The sequence below is a fragment of the Nannobrachium achirus genome (genome assembly GCF_963921795.1).
Source record: "Nannobrachium achirus genome assembly, chromosome: 10".
NCBI lineage: Eukaryota > Metazoa > Chordata > Actinopteri > Myctophiformes > Myctophidae > Nannobrachium > Nannobrachium achirus.
In genome coordinates this window covers 23,228,322-23,241,145 of record NC_137819.1, presented here as the reverse complement: position 1 = coordinate 23,241,145, position 12,824 = coordinate 23,228,322, and the positions used below count along the sequence as shown (strand labels likewise).

The window sequence follows — 12,824 nt, the reverse complement described above, 5'->3', positions numbered from 1 at the left end:
TTCATGTTATCTGTGAAAAAAATATTGAATGCACACTGGTATGTTACCAAAGCAAATTCCTATGTGTGATACACAATGGTAAATAAAGGAATCTGAATCTGAATCTGAATCTGAATCTGAATCTAAACATTTGACTTTTGACTACAGGCCCTTTTCTTTCCCATTGGTGGGATTTTATTTTATTTTGTATTATATACAGTACAGCATAATATAGTATAAATGTGAGTACTATGAAGACTAGTATGACTTCATAAAAAAAGAGAGAGAGATTACATTTAGCGTAGAATTTTAGGCACATAAACTCCGTCCAGGTGCCAACCTGTGCGTGCGTGCGTGCGCCAGTGGTACCTGTGTGCTCAGTGTGTGTGTGTGTGTGTGTGTGTGTGTGTGTGTGCTGGTGCTACCTGTGTGCTCAGTGTGTGTGTGCTGGTGCTACCTGTGTGCTCAGTGTGTGTGTGTGTGTGTGTGTGTGTGTGTGTGTGTGTGTGCTGGTGCTGCAACCTGTGTGCTCAGTGTGTGTGTGTGAGTGTGTGCGTGCTGGTGGTACCTGTGTGCTCAGTGTGTGCGTAGCGTTGGCTCATGTGTGAGCGCAGGGTGTCCAGTGTGGTGTGGAACTGGAGCACTCCCCCAGGCCCACTGCAGTCTGACCACAACGCCATCACCTCCGGCCGCTCCGCCAGCCTGGGCAGCACTGAAACAACAACACATTGGACACTGGAATTTAACCCATTTAGGCCTAGAATTATTGAATGCTTTAACCAGTGAAAAATAGCAGATATACAAGCTCACAGCGCGGCACCGAGTGCCGCGCTGCGAGCTTGTAGATCTGCTATTTTTGAAGAAGTCGTGAAAATGTGTGCAAATCTTTAAAGATTAAAAAGTGCTGTAAGCCAAGCGGTTCTCAAACCTTTTCATGCCAAGCGCCCCCAAAATGTCACACTTGACAAGCAAGGTTGACAATTCTGACAATTATATAGATCCTTGTTTTCAGTGGTCTCGTATAATATTGTAAATAGTGTTTTTTTTTTTGTTTTTTTTTTTTTCTTTTTCCATGAGCTGTATGCAATAAAAATCTAAATTAAAACAAAAAGGGTTCGGAATATTTGAACTGAATTATGAACATTCTTTTGAAAAATAATTATAATAATAAAAGGAAAATAGCAGTTGAAACCTGATCAAACGCATTTATTCAGTGATACATTAATGTGGTACCAACCGTCGGCGGCGGTCATGCTGGCTCCCAGTCTGTCCAGGCTGATCTCTCCCAGGTCCTCTAACAGCTGGCTCTGCTCCGATAGCTTCTGCAGAACCCCTCGCCTCTGGACCCCGCTCAGCCCGCTGCTCAGCAGCTGGATAGTATGAGAGCACACAACAAAACAAAGGTTACATTTATTATACAGTGGTTCTCAAACTTCGAGGACCCCCAAATCCTGATGCTGCATTGTGAGCTTGTAGATCGGCTATTTCCACTACTTTTTGAAAGTGTTTGAAACTATATGAACGTTTCTCGACATGGAAATGATCTTGACGATTATACAAAATAATTGTAATTACCAAATGATTGCGATGATTTTGTAATGATTGTGACAGGCCTACCTGGACCAGGTGGTTGCAGTACTGCAGGTGGACTACAATTGCGGTGTCCAGGTTCTCGCAGCCTGTGGTGAGGGGCAGGGGGCTTCCAGCCACGCTGTTGCCCACCCCTGTGTCCTCTGTCAGGGCTTCGCTCAGGTGTCCCCTGGCCTCAGGGTGCTGGCCCCTGGGAGAGACACAAACAACATCACCACTAGAGGTCACTAATGTAACACAGGAACGCTACAAGAATGACCATGTTACTCTCTAAACTCGTTCAGAGAACAATAGTGTGTCGCCCTTCAGGCAACCACACTAATAAACTAGACCTGCGCTCTGTCGAGGTGCCAACTTGCGCCTCGTGCACAAGTGGGCCATGTATAATGGCCTACTTAGGCGCCAGCAGAGTGCGCCATGAGTTGCGCTCACTACTGGCATCACCACTGGCATCACCAGGAATGCTGGTGCCTCATTGGCTGTTAATGATGACGTTGCCAGAAATGCTCGTCCCTGATTGGGCTACAGACTTAAACAAAGGAGGACACCGATATACATACCCAGCCGATCGCAGTACTGTACTTGTGTGCTCTGCTTGCGCAAGTAACGAATATTAGTATGAAGACGCTATAGAACAGTCTTGTAACATGAAGTATATAGTATATGTTTAATCTGTCTGCTTGGGTGGTTTGAAAAGTCATCAGTTATGGATCGTGTCATTAGCATTAGAAATGTTTTGAGTGGAAAGCAACCTGTGACATTTAAGGGGAGGAAATAAGTGCAAATAAAAACACCTGCACAAATAATTGCTGTTACACGTGACATGCATGACATCAGTTTGTGTTGTGAGTGACATCAGACCAGAGCTTTGTCAGCCAATATATGATGTTGCAGACATCCAGAGAGAACAAGAGAAATATTGTGAGCTCGAGCTGTACAGGAATTGAGAGAACCGGACTGCCAGAGTCGGTGACAGAAAGGAAATAGAAATGCTGAGCTGGTCGGTGCCTCTGGAAAGACGACCAAAGACCCTCCGATTCTATGGCTGTGCTGCTGGACCAGTGGAGGACAAGGTGTATTCATTAGGAGGGTTCTTCTATAACGGGAAGACCCACAACAGCAAGGATCAGATTGATGTGCATGTCTTCAACACAGTGACTTTGTGCTGGATGACGTTGCCCAAAGTGACCACCGGAAGAGGAGAATGTTCCCTTGAAGTTCCCTCCATGCGCTATGGACACACAGCTGTACTGATAGAAGATATCATCTACATCTGGGGTGGGAGAGTGAATTGCAAGACAGTAGTTGGTGACCGCTTTAGCATCACGGGGGACAAGGACAACATTCTTTATGCATTTGATGTGGACACCAACAGATGGTTCAAGCCCAAGGTTTCTGGAACTGTTCCAGGGGCGAGGTACTGCCACTCAGCCTGTGTCTTGGAGAAGGTCATGTTTATCTATGGAGGATGTAACCAGTTTACCCGAGACACTAACACCCTCTACAAGTTGGACACAACCACAATGTTCTGGTCCTTAATTAAGACCAAAGGCACCCCAGTACATTTTTCATCACTTCACTCTGCCAACATCATCGGGACAAAGATGTTTGTATTTGGGGGTAGATGGCACCAGGACAACAACATCAGAGTGTTTGACACAGAGACCAACTGTTGGCTGAGCACGACTTCTGCACGGCCTCTTCCAAAACAACGTCACAGTCATGCAGCCTTTGTCTACAATGGAGAGCTGTACATATTTGGTGGCATCATCGATCGGAGATGGGAGTTAAATGACCTGTGGAAATTTAATTCCAAGACCTTCTCCTGGAAGCAGGTTGTACCCAAGGGGTTGGGTTGGTCGGGTCCAATGTACTGTTGCATGGTGGGAGTTCATACCATCCTCTTTGGACCACGACTCGTCTTACAGATCTTACACTTAAGTCCTAGTCTGAAGACGTTATGCAAGCTAACAGTTATTCACTTTGGTCTGGAACAGTCAGGACTGCCACACAACGTCAGGTGGGAACTGACATTAATGACAACAGCAACAAAAACAACAACAGGACAAATAAGTAACAGCATTAATAAAATACAAAATAGACAATATAACTGCAAGCAGCAATAACAGGGCCAAGCTATAGACTATGGCAAATAGAACAAATATATATACTATATAAGTAATATGCACTAAAAAACATAGTAACGTGGAAGACTGAACTCGAGAGAAAGAAGACCTCACCCACCCCGACACGGACACACCTCTGCCAACTTCCTCCCACTTTCACCCACTCCACCCACTTTCGACCACCTCCCCCCACTTTGGTCCCTCCTAACTACCAACCAGTCCTTATCAATCGGACCCCATATTGGGAGCCGGTGGGTCTACAGCCACATAACATCACCACCACTCACCCGATGGCGTCTCCCTCCACGTCAAAGAAGGAGGAGGACCTGCGGGGATGGGGGTGGGGTGCGGCGGAGGCGGGGGTCCCGGGGGTGGGCTCGTCCCCCGTGTCCTCGTCGTCGAAGTCGGACGTGTTGAGGAAGTCGAAGCTCTCCAGGGCGCTCTCCACCGTCAGGCTGAGGCTGGACGAGCGGCTGCGATGGCCCGGCAGACGACACTGTGGACGGGACACATGGTGGACACGCGTCAAGAGACCCATCAACCCATTTAGGACTGAGGTCCGTTCTAGTTTTCTGAAAAACGTCTAATATTTATTCAAAGAAAGAAAAAAGAAACTTGGAAACCTTGTATGTCCAAAACTGTTCGTTTTGTATTTATCATTTTAAAAATTATTTAATAGTGAAAATAGCCAATCTACAAGCACACAACGCCTCGCACCATGAGGCGTTGTGTGCTTGAAGATCTGCTATTTTCACTAGTTTCGCGCGACAGTCTTGTATCATGTTACTACATGAAAAAACGTGCACATTTTAAACTTGGAGATAATGAGGTTTCTGCACGAAGGTGACGAGATGTTGCTATATACTGTACTGTACATAGCAACAAGAACCCCCAAAGGGGTTCCTGTCCTGAAAGGTATAGTTACGAATAGGGGTTTCCTAAATGGGTTAAAGGACAGCTTCGTTTTTTTACAACAAGGGTTCATATTTTAGATTGGCCTCACCTTGAGCAGGTCCTCCAGCCTCATCACCTCCTGCTCCAGGTCCTGCAGCTCGCGGCAGCGCTGCGTCAGCGCCTCCAGCCTCATGAGGAGGCTCTGGATGGACTCCTCCAGACCCGCCTCCATCAGCACCCTGCTGCCACCGGCCTCACCCGGCCAGCCCGAGCACCCTCCAGACGACATGCCTGCTGTGTCGCCGGGCAGAATGTAACACTTTAGTTCAGTGTTTCTCAAACTTTCAAATGTCAAGGTCTTCCCTTAAAACCCATTTAGGCCTAGAATTAATGAATGCTTTAGCTATTAGCAGATATACAAGCGCGCAGCGCGGCTGCGAGCTTGTAGATCTGCTATTTTTGAAAAATCCGTGAAAATGTGTGCAAATCTTTGAATATATGTATTTTTAAAGCGAACATTTGTAACTCAAATTTTGCTTCTGGGTGGTCCCTGGAACTAGATATTTTGAGATGCGGGTCCGTGGCCAAATACATATCAGTTTGGGGGTCCTTCACGTGAAAAGGTTTGAGAACCACTGACATAGTAGTCTACATAGAAATATAGGTTTTAAAAAAAAATCTTAGAAGGATTCAAAAGACACTAATAGAATCGGGTCAAAATTCTAATTTTCACGATTTTTCAAAAATAGCAGATCTACAAGCTCGTATATCTGCTATTTTTCAGTAGTTAAAGCATAAAATAATGATACACAATAATGTGTACCCGTTCTGAATGGGTTAACTTTGACAGTGTACAAATGAACCATTTGGTTTGTACACTGTTGAGAGTTACAGACTTCTATAGGTCAATTTAGACCCCCCCCCCAAAGGAACACTTTGAGAACCACTGCTTTAGTTCACCGTTTCCCCAATCTGAAGGTACGATCAAGGCGATTATGCAATCGTCCTAACATTATGTAATCATTGTTTTTTTTTTTTTGTTTTTTTTCTAAATTTTTATCCCACGATTTTTGTAACCCATTTTTTTCACCCGGTGCCAATTGCCTAAGCTGTGATCCTGGGCTCTACTCTCCCTCTGCCAACCTGGGGAGGGCCCCGAACTGAGCTCATGCTTCCTTCAATGCATGAGGAGTGAGCAGGCCGCTTCTTATCACCTGACAGGGGGAGCTTCCCCGGTTGGACGTAGCGCGTGGAAGGAACACGTTATTCCAACCAGTTCCATTCCCCTCCATCAGGCGCCCCGGCTGGCCAGGGGGAGGCTTTATAGAGACCAGGATTACTGCATGTTTTTGTGAGGGTATCTACCCTAGGAGACACGGGGAGAACATGCAAACTCCACACAGAAAGGTATGTAATCATTGTTAACTTACCCGAGGATGTGACGGCTGCAGTGCTGCCCACAGCGGTGGCGGTACCCTGCGCGGGCGCGTCGATCTCTGACGAGGTGAGCCTGCGTACCAGCTGTCTGGTGAGGCTGCCCGCCTCCTCCGTGTCCAACTCCACCGGCTTCAGCTCCTCGTCTGCATGTCCACCGGAACAGGGTTATTATTGTTCATCACTTAAACCCCAGGATCATATCCATATTATTAAAGGAGCTTAGTCAACTTTTTCTTGAAAAACGGATGCTAAAATAAAAATAATGTTTCGTAAATATTTTATAAACAAAATAAGCTTCATATATGTGTTTCTATTCAAAAATGACCACAAAAAGCTTAAAATAATGATAAAATAATAATTTTGGCCATTGTCAGACCGACACTTTGTTTACATTCTAGTCTATAGACTAGGATGTAAACAAAGTGTCGGCCCTACAATGAAAAAGTTGACTATAGCTCCTTTAAAGTCAGCAGTAAGCACCATAAAAAATAAAAAAATAAAAATAAAAGCCTTTTGTGGTAGGCATTTTTTAGGAAAAGTACTCAAAGGGATATTACACCTTCAAAAACAATTTGGGTAATTTTATCAGCAATCGCCTATTTTCACTGTTTCTGCAGCTCGCCTTTGACAAATACTTCAATATACTGCAACTTATATATTTCAACATATAAAGAAAGGACACTAAAACTAATACAAACTAAACCTTTTCCACAAAATAAAACCTAACCCACTTTTAAACTTGGAAAATGCAAAAAACAAAACCCCCCCCCCAAAAAAAAACAACAATAACCTTGGTCCAGGAACACGTCCTCGGGCGCCACGGCCGAGAGGTGTCCCTCGGAGCAGAGGGACGCGGGCCGCGAGCCCCCCGAGCAGCGGCGGCGCCGGGACTCGGTGCGCTCCCACTCAGAGTCCAGGTCTCCGGCGCCGTTGGCCTCGTCGCCGCTGGCCAGGCTGGCGGTGTTGGCGCGGCTCCCGCCTCCGCTGCTCGACTCACCGTCCTCCTCCTCCTCCTCCTCCTCCTGAGAACGGAGAAGGCTTTAGTTGTTAGTGACTTATACAGGTACAGGTACAAGCCAGCTAAATGACTTTTTGTTTTTGCAATATCCTAAGAGAAGACATAATAATATAGAACCAGTAAGCAGTGGCGTCAGTTCAGAAAAAGCTAAAGTATGGCAACAGACTGGTGTCTTATGTTGCCATACCTTAGCAACAGGCATGATACATTTATTTTAAGAAGTACATTCTATTTTTCCCCCGTTTCTACGGTTTGTTCAAGTGCAGCTAAACTTGGCAGAAAATAGTAAACGTGCCACAATTAACAATAACGAATTGCACCTGTGCAGCTGACCTGCAGAACCTGGGAATATACCATCTGGTCAAGATGGGGAGAATAAAAGTGTGGAGAATATAATTATAATAGCCTACCTTGTTAAAGTGACCATTTTGTTAAATTTTGTATTTGTAGTTATTTTAATGTAATTCAACAACATACTGTAACCAGCACAGATAGACAAAGAGACATTCATGGATTCATATTTAAAAGTAACTTTTATTCTCCCCCCTGGACCCAGGGTATGGCAGCTGCATACCCCTGCCATACCCAATTGACGCCCCTGCCAATAAGACGCCCTAAGAGAGAGAAGCGACCTCTCCCTAAAGGGCACTGAAACAACAGAGACTGACACACTATGTCCATATACATGTATGGGCATTCCCAGATATGGCCTTAATATATGGGCATAAAAGGGACAAGGACGGAATTCATTTGCAAGTGTGACTCGCATCTGTTTCTTCGTCTGTTGAGCATTTCCACATAGAACACCACCTGCTGCTCCATCATCTCTCTCATGGTCTGCATAGTGGCAACATCTTCATCAGTAGTGATGTTTCTTCTGTTACTACGGGCCATGCTTAAACACTGTTTAAGGGCTATGATGAACGTAATGTCGAATACTGAAGAAATCCTGGGGCCTTCACAGTCAGAGTGTCTCTGTCTCAAATCGATAATTAGTCTTGGGTGGTCTTCGACATGAACAAATTTGAGCACAACCGACATAGCTTACATAGGGTTTCTCAGAAAACGCTCAGGCTATAGGATGGGCGACACAGGTCTTAACCAGGGGGCCAGTTGTCCGGATTTAACATGAAGCAAACACGGAACTAAAATGTCATATGCGTGGCCGCTAGTTGCGCTGTTCTGGTATCAAAAGCAATCTGTTCTCCATAGGATTCCATTCATTTTCCCTGAACTTTTACATTTGACTTTCTTACCTTAATAAACATTGTCATAAATACTTTATGGTTCCTGACGCTAGTTTAAAGTCTCATTTCAATCACCATGATATAAGTTTTGTGGAAATATGGTCCTATTTATTTTATAATTGATGTTAAAGCAGAGTATGCTGTAGGAGGGGCTTGTGATCATAGGCTTGTGATGGTTCTTCTTCGTGTGCTTTATTTTCAGCAAGCTCAAGACAATGTCCCATGTACCCCTGCGGTTGCACGTGACCGTTGGCAACCAAAAGCATTCCTTGGGTACCATTAATACAGTGATGGGGGACACCCATACGAGGGCAAAAAAGCTTCATTTTTGCTCTGATAGAAACCAATGGGTCAAGTGACCAATGGGTCAAGTGACGGTTCCCACCGTCCATATATGTTACGGTATATGGTCTTAACGGGTCAACCCTGGAGCCCCCGGTGGCCGCGAGGCGCCTCACCTCCTCGGCGTGTTCCTCCTCGGCGATGGAGTCCTCCCTCATCTGGGCGATGGCGCCGTGAGTCGGCGTGGCGGCGTGCTGGTGGTAGTGGTGGGGCGGCGGCGTGGGCCAGTGCTGCTCCGTCTCGGGCGGCGTGACGGTGATCTCCGGGTTGGACGGGGCCGCCGCCGCCGCCGAGGAGGAGTGGGCACTGGGGGCGGGGCTGGGGGAGGGGCTGGCCGTGGAGCCCGCCGACGTGTCGGAGAAGGTGAAGGACAGCCGCTTGCACTCGGCCATGCCGCCGCAGCAGCTGCCGTTCTCGAAGATGTCGTCCGGCAGCGTGGACTGGCGACACACATAGAAACATTATTATAATAGAATAATAATAATAATAACTAGAACTGCACTCTGTCGAGGTGCCAACTTGCGTCTTGTGCACAAGTAGGCCATGTAATGGCCTACTTGTGAGCCAGCAGAGCGTGCCATGAGGTGCGCTCACCACTGGCATCACTTGGAATGCTGGTCCCTCATTGGCTGTTAATGATGACGTTGCCAGAAGTGCTGGTCCCTGATTGGGCTACGGGCTTAAACACACACAGCTATCTACCTACCAACATACCTACCTACCTAGATACGCAGCCGAACGCAGTACTTGCGCCTTCTCCTGTTCTAACCTTTTCACTATGGTTGGGATCCGGAACCAAAGGAAAAAGAGCAACCAGATCCAACATCGAGGAACCGGAATCGGTTCCATCATCAGATTTCTGGAACCAGTTTGTGGACTTCACGTCGGCTGTACAATTACAATACCGGTGGTTCTCAAACGTTTTAATTTGAAGGTGCACCATAACTCTGAGAGTGTACAAATGGAAACCAATGTTCCATTTGTACACTCTCAAGAGTTACAGACCCTGCACTTTGAAAACCAGTGAGGTATTATACATATAGGAATACAGTATATATAAATCATTAAAAGGGAAGCGATATGGAATCCGATCGTTAAGAAGGAATCGTAGTGCAGTGTTTCTCAACCTTTTTCCTGCATGGGCACACTTTTCATGTCCCAAGAATCCATGGGCACACCAACATAATACGGGTGTGTAAATGTCGTCACTGTCGGGCAGAAACCTCGTATCTCCAAGTTTCAAATTTGTATGTTTATTCGCAAAGTAAAGCCCTGCTTCATCATACAAGGCTGTCGCACAACAGTAGTGAAAACAGCTGATCTACAAGCACACAACGCCTCGCACCGCGAGGCGTTGTGTGCTTGTAGATCGGCTGTTTTCACTAGTTTAAATCATTTTTAAAATGATAAATACAATACTGGCTTTCAAGCAGTTTCAAGGGCCACACTTGACCCTTCTCAGGGGCACACCAAAGGTCCCCAGGCACAGTGGTTGAGAAACACTGCGTTAAGGAACCGGGATCCCAACCCTATACTGTGACTAATCGCGCTGCGGCTCCGTTAAATCTAGTCTCGCTAAAGCAGGACACAAAAAAACTCAGTCCAATCGGTCCACACGCCAGCAAATCCAGATGAAACCACAGCAACCAAATGAAAGGAAGATCAACGCCAAGCAAACACATAAACAGCCTACATGCACCGGCTGAAGCGCGTCCATCATGCCGACCACATCAACATAAAAAACACACAAAGTCACACGGGTTGAAGGCGGTAGGGGCTGGTTAAGGGGGGTGGTAGGTAGTAGGTAGCTTGGGGGGGTCCACACTTCACTCACGTAGACCTCCAGGCTGGACTTGGGCCTCGGCCGGAGCGAGGCCAGGTCGCCGAACGAGCGACTGCGCCTCAGCTTCTCCAGCAAGCTGTCCCGGAGCGCATGCAGGAAGGACAGACGCTGGCGTTCCACGGGATGCGGCCGCCACTTCTTTACGCAAACGTGCAACAGGCATAAACGGTGGGCGGGGGATGTCATATAGAGGTTGTGGGAGGTACGGGGGAGGAAGGGACAGATCAGGGTTCGAGTATGAGGTTTGGGACATGGGGACACGTAAAAGGGAGAGGGTGGTATGGATGATGTTAGTTGGGAGGTTAGATGTGTACAGAATGCAGCCTCCAACGGTGAAAGTTTCACAGAAAACACAGGGGTCAAATAAAATTGGATAATCAGCGATTCGCAACTCAAGATCAACATTTATTGTACCTAAAAAGAAAACAAATAAATGACCATTGAAGCAACTGGACTTATGAGGCAGCAATATGAGTATGATGTGAACACAATGTGACTACATACCGGTACATGGTTGAGAAGCTCTATTTAAAGGGGAAGACCACCCGTTTTCAATATTGAAATATGTCATTAATATACCTTAGAGGAGTTGTGTGGAAATAGAAAAAAGTTCCCCCCCTTCTGTGTTGCCTAGAACTGGAGGATTGATTTTGGGGTTTGTATTGTAAAGTACAACGGTGTGATGTCATCACATTGCACAAATTTACCCCCATTATGTATACAGAGCGCATTTCATGGACATGTCGAGTGGGCAGACGCTACTCCTAATTTATTATCCGACAGCAGACGCCGTATACCTGCGTTACAGGTGGAACACAGCACTGGTTGCAACAATATTAGGAAGATTCAGGTTAGTAGGAATGTGTGTGTGTGTGTGTGTGTGTGTGTGTGTGTGCGTGCGTGCGTGCGTGCGTGCGTGCGTGCGTGCGTGCGTGCGTGCGTGTGGACAGGGAATTACTACTTTGTGGGGACCTCAAATACCTTGTGGGTACTTATTAATAGGTCCCCACAAGGTGTTTAGGGGTTAGGTTAATGGTTAGGGTTAGGGTTCAAAATGAATGGAATGTCCCCACAAAGATAGTAGACTATGTGTAATGTCCCCACAAAGTAGCAATTGCAAACCTGTGTGTGTGTGTGTGTGTGTGTGTGTGTGTGTGTGTGTGTGTGTGTGTGTGTGTGTGTGTGTGTGCGTGCGGTGTGTGCGTGCGTGCGGTGTGTGCGTGCGTGCTACTCACAAAGAAGGAGGTGTCCTGGAAGGTGGGCGTCTCCGGCGTGCCCTGGCTGTAGACGGACACTCGTCTCTGCAGCGCCGTGGCCTTGCTCACGTTACCCGAGGACAGGGTGAGGTCTTCTACGTCGAACGGGCTGGATGGAGAGAGAGACAGATGTTCATTTTGTTGAATAAAACTACCTTTTTTCACAAAAACGAAATGGAAAACTTCGAAAACAAATACAAACTGGACTAAAATGTTAGGGATGGACTAGTGAAGAAGAGATCCAGTAGCTGAGCCTGAGTTGGGTGTCTGTCAAACTGAAAATAGACAATCTAAAAGCAGTGAGTGTTTTTAGATCGACAATTTTCGTCAGCCATTCCACAAATCAGGCATTTTGACGCTACCAAGGCCTGTGAAAATGATGCGTCAAATAAACTGTAAATTTACTCAAATCTTTAGTGTACTAAAACTAAATGGAATTGTGTTCAAAAGACTAAAACTAAATGAAAAATGTGCCGTTAGAATTAACCCTGCTTGCAAAACCACTGACTGAAAGAAAATATACAAACATGCAATGGCCATGTTCGGCCAGCAGATGGCGTGAGATACAAGACATTTTATTGCTTACTACAATGGCAAAACAGACCAAAAAAAGACTGTCAAAACAAATCGTTTTGAGAACGACTGCCATAGAAAATTGTCTGAATTGTGGGTGTATGATGATGATGATGATGATGTACTTACAACCAGGTAAATATAGTGTGTGTATGATGGGGAGAGTGTTTTCTGCTGGTGTTTCAGTCCGAGTGTATGAAAGGGTGCGTTCGGAAATGCGCACCGGGTGTGTGCTCAGTGTAGTGAGTGCCTAAACCTAACCCTAATCCTAACCTCAGTAAAACTATGCCTAAACCCAACCCTAACCCTAACCCTAACCTCAGTAAAACTATGCCTAAAACTAACCCTAACCGCATTTCCGAACACACCCTTTGATACACTCGGACTGAAACACCAGCAGAAAACACTCTCCCGTGTATGATGCTGTGGTGTACTTACAACCAGGTGAATATAGTGTGTGTATAATGCTGTGGTGTACTTACAACCAGGTGAATATGATGTGTGTATGATGCTGTGGTG

The 12,824-nt window shown here is 46.1% G+C and overlaps 1 protein-coding gene across 1 annotated transcript in view; it reads right to left on the bottom strand.

Annotated features, from left to right (window-relative positions):
- ripor2 (RHO family interacting cell polarization regulator 2) overlaps positions 1–12,824 on the bottom strand; it is a gene marked incomplete at both ends in the record, with an annotated part of 145,215 nt that overhangs the window by 27,135 nt on the left and 105,256 nt on the right. The window contains 9 exons of the mRNA XM_080735334.1: positions 548–691; positions 1,217–1,349; positions 1,597–1,759; positions 3,983–4,191; positions 4,699–4,880; positions 6,065–6,169; positions 6,817–7,048; positions 8,750–9,073; positions 11,712–11,841. Of these exons, the coding sequence (XP_080591460.1) occupies positions 548–691; positions 1,217–1,349; positions 1,597–1,759; positions 3,983–4,191; positions 4,699–4,880; positions 6,065–6,169; positions 6,817–7,048; positions 8,750–9,073; positions 11,712–11,841 (1,622 nt within the window). The remainder of the gene's footprint in view (positions 1–547; positions 692–1,216; positions 1,350–1,596; positions 1,760–3,982; positions 4,192–4,698; positions 4,881–6,064; positions 6,170–6,816; positions 7,049–8,749; positions 9,074–11,711; positions 11,842–12,824) is intronic.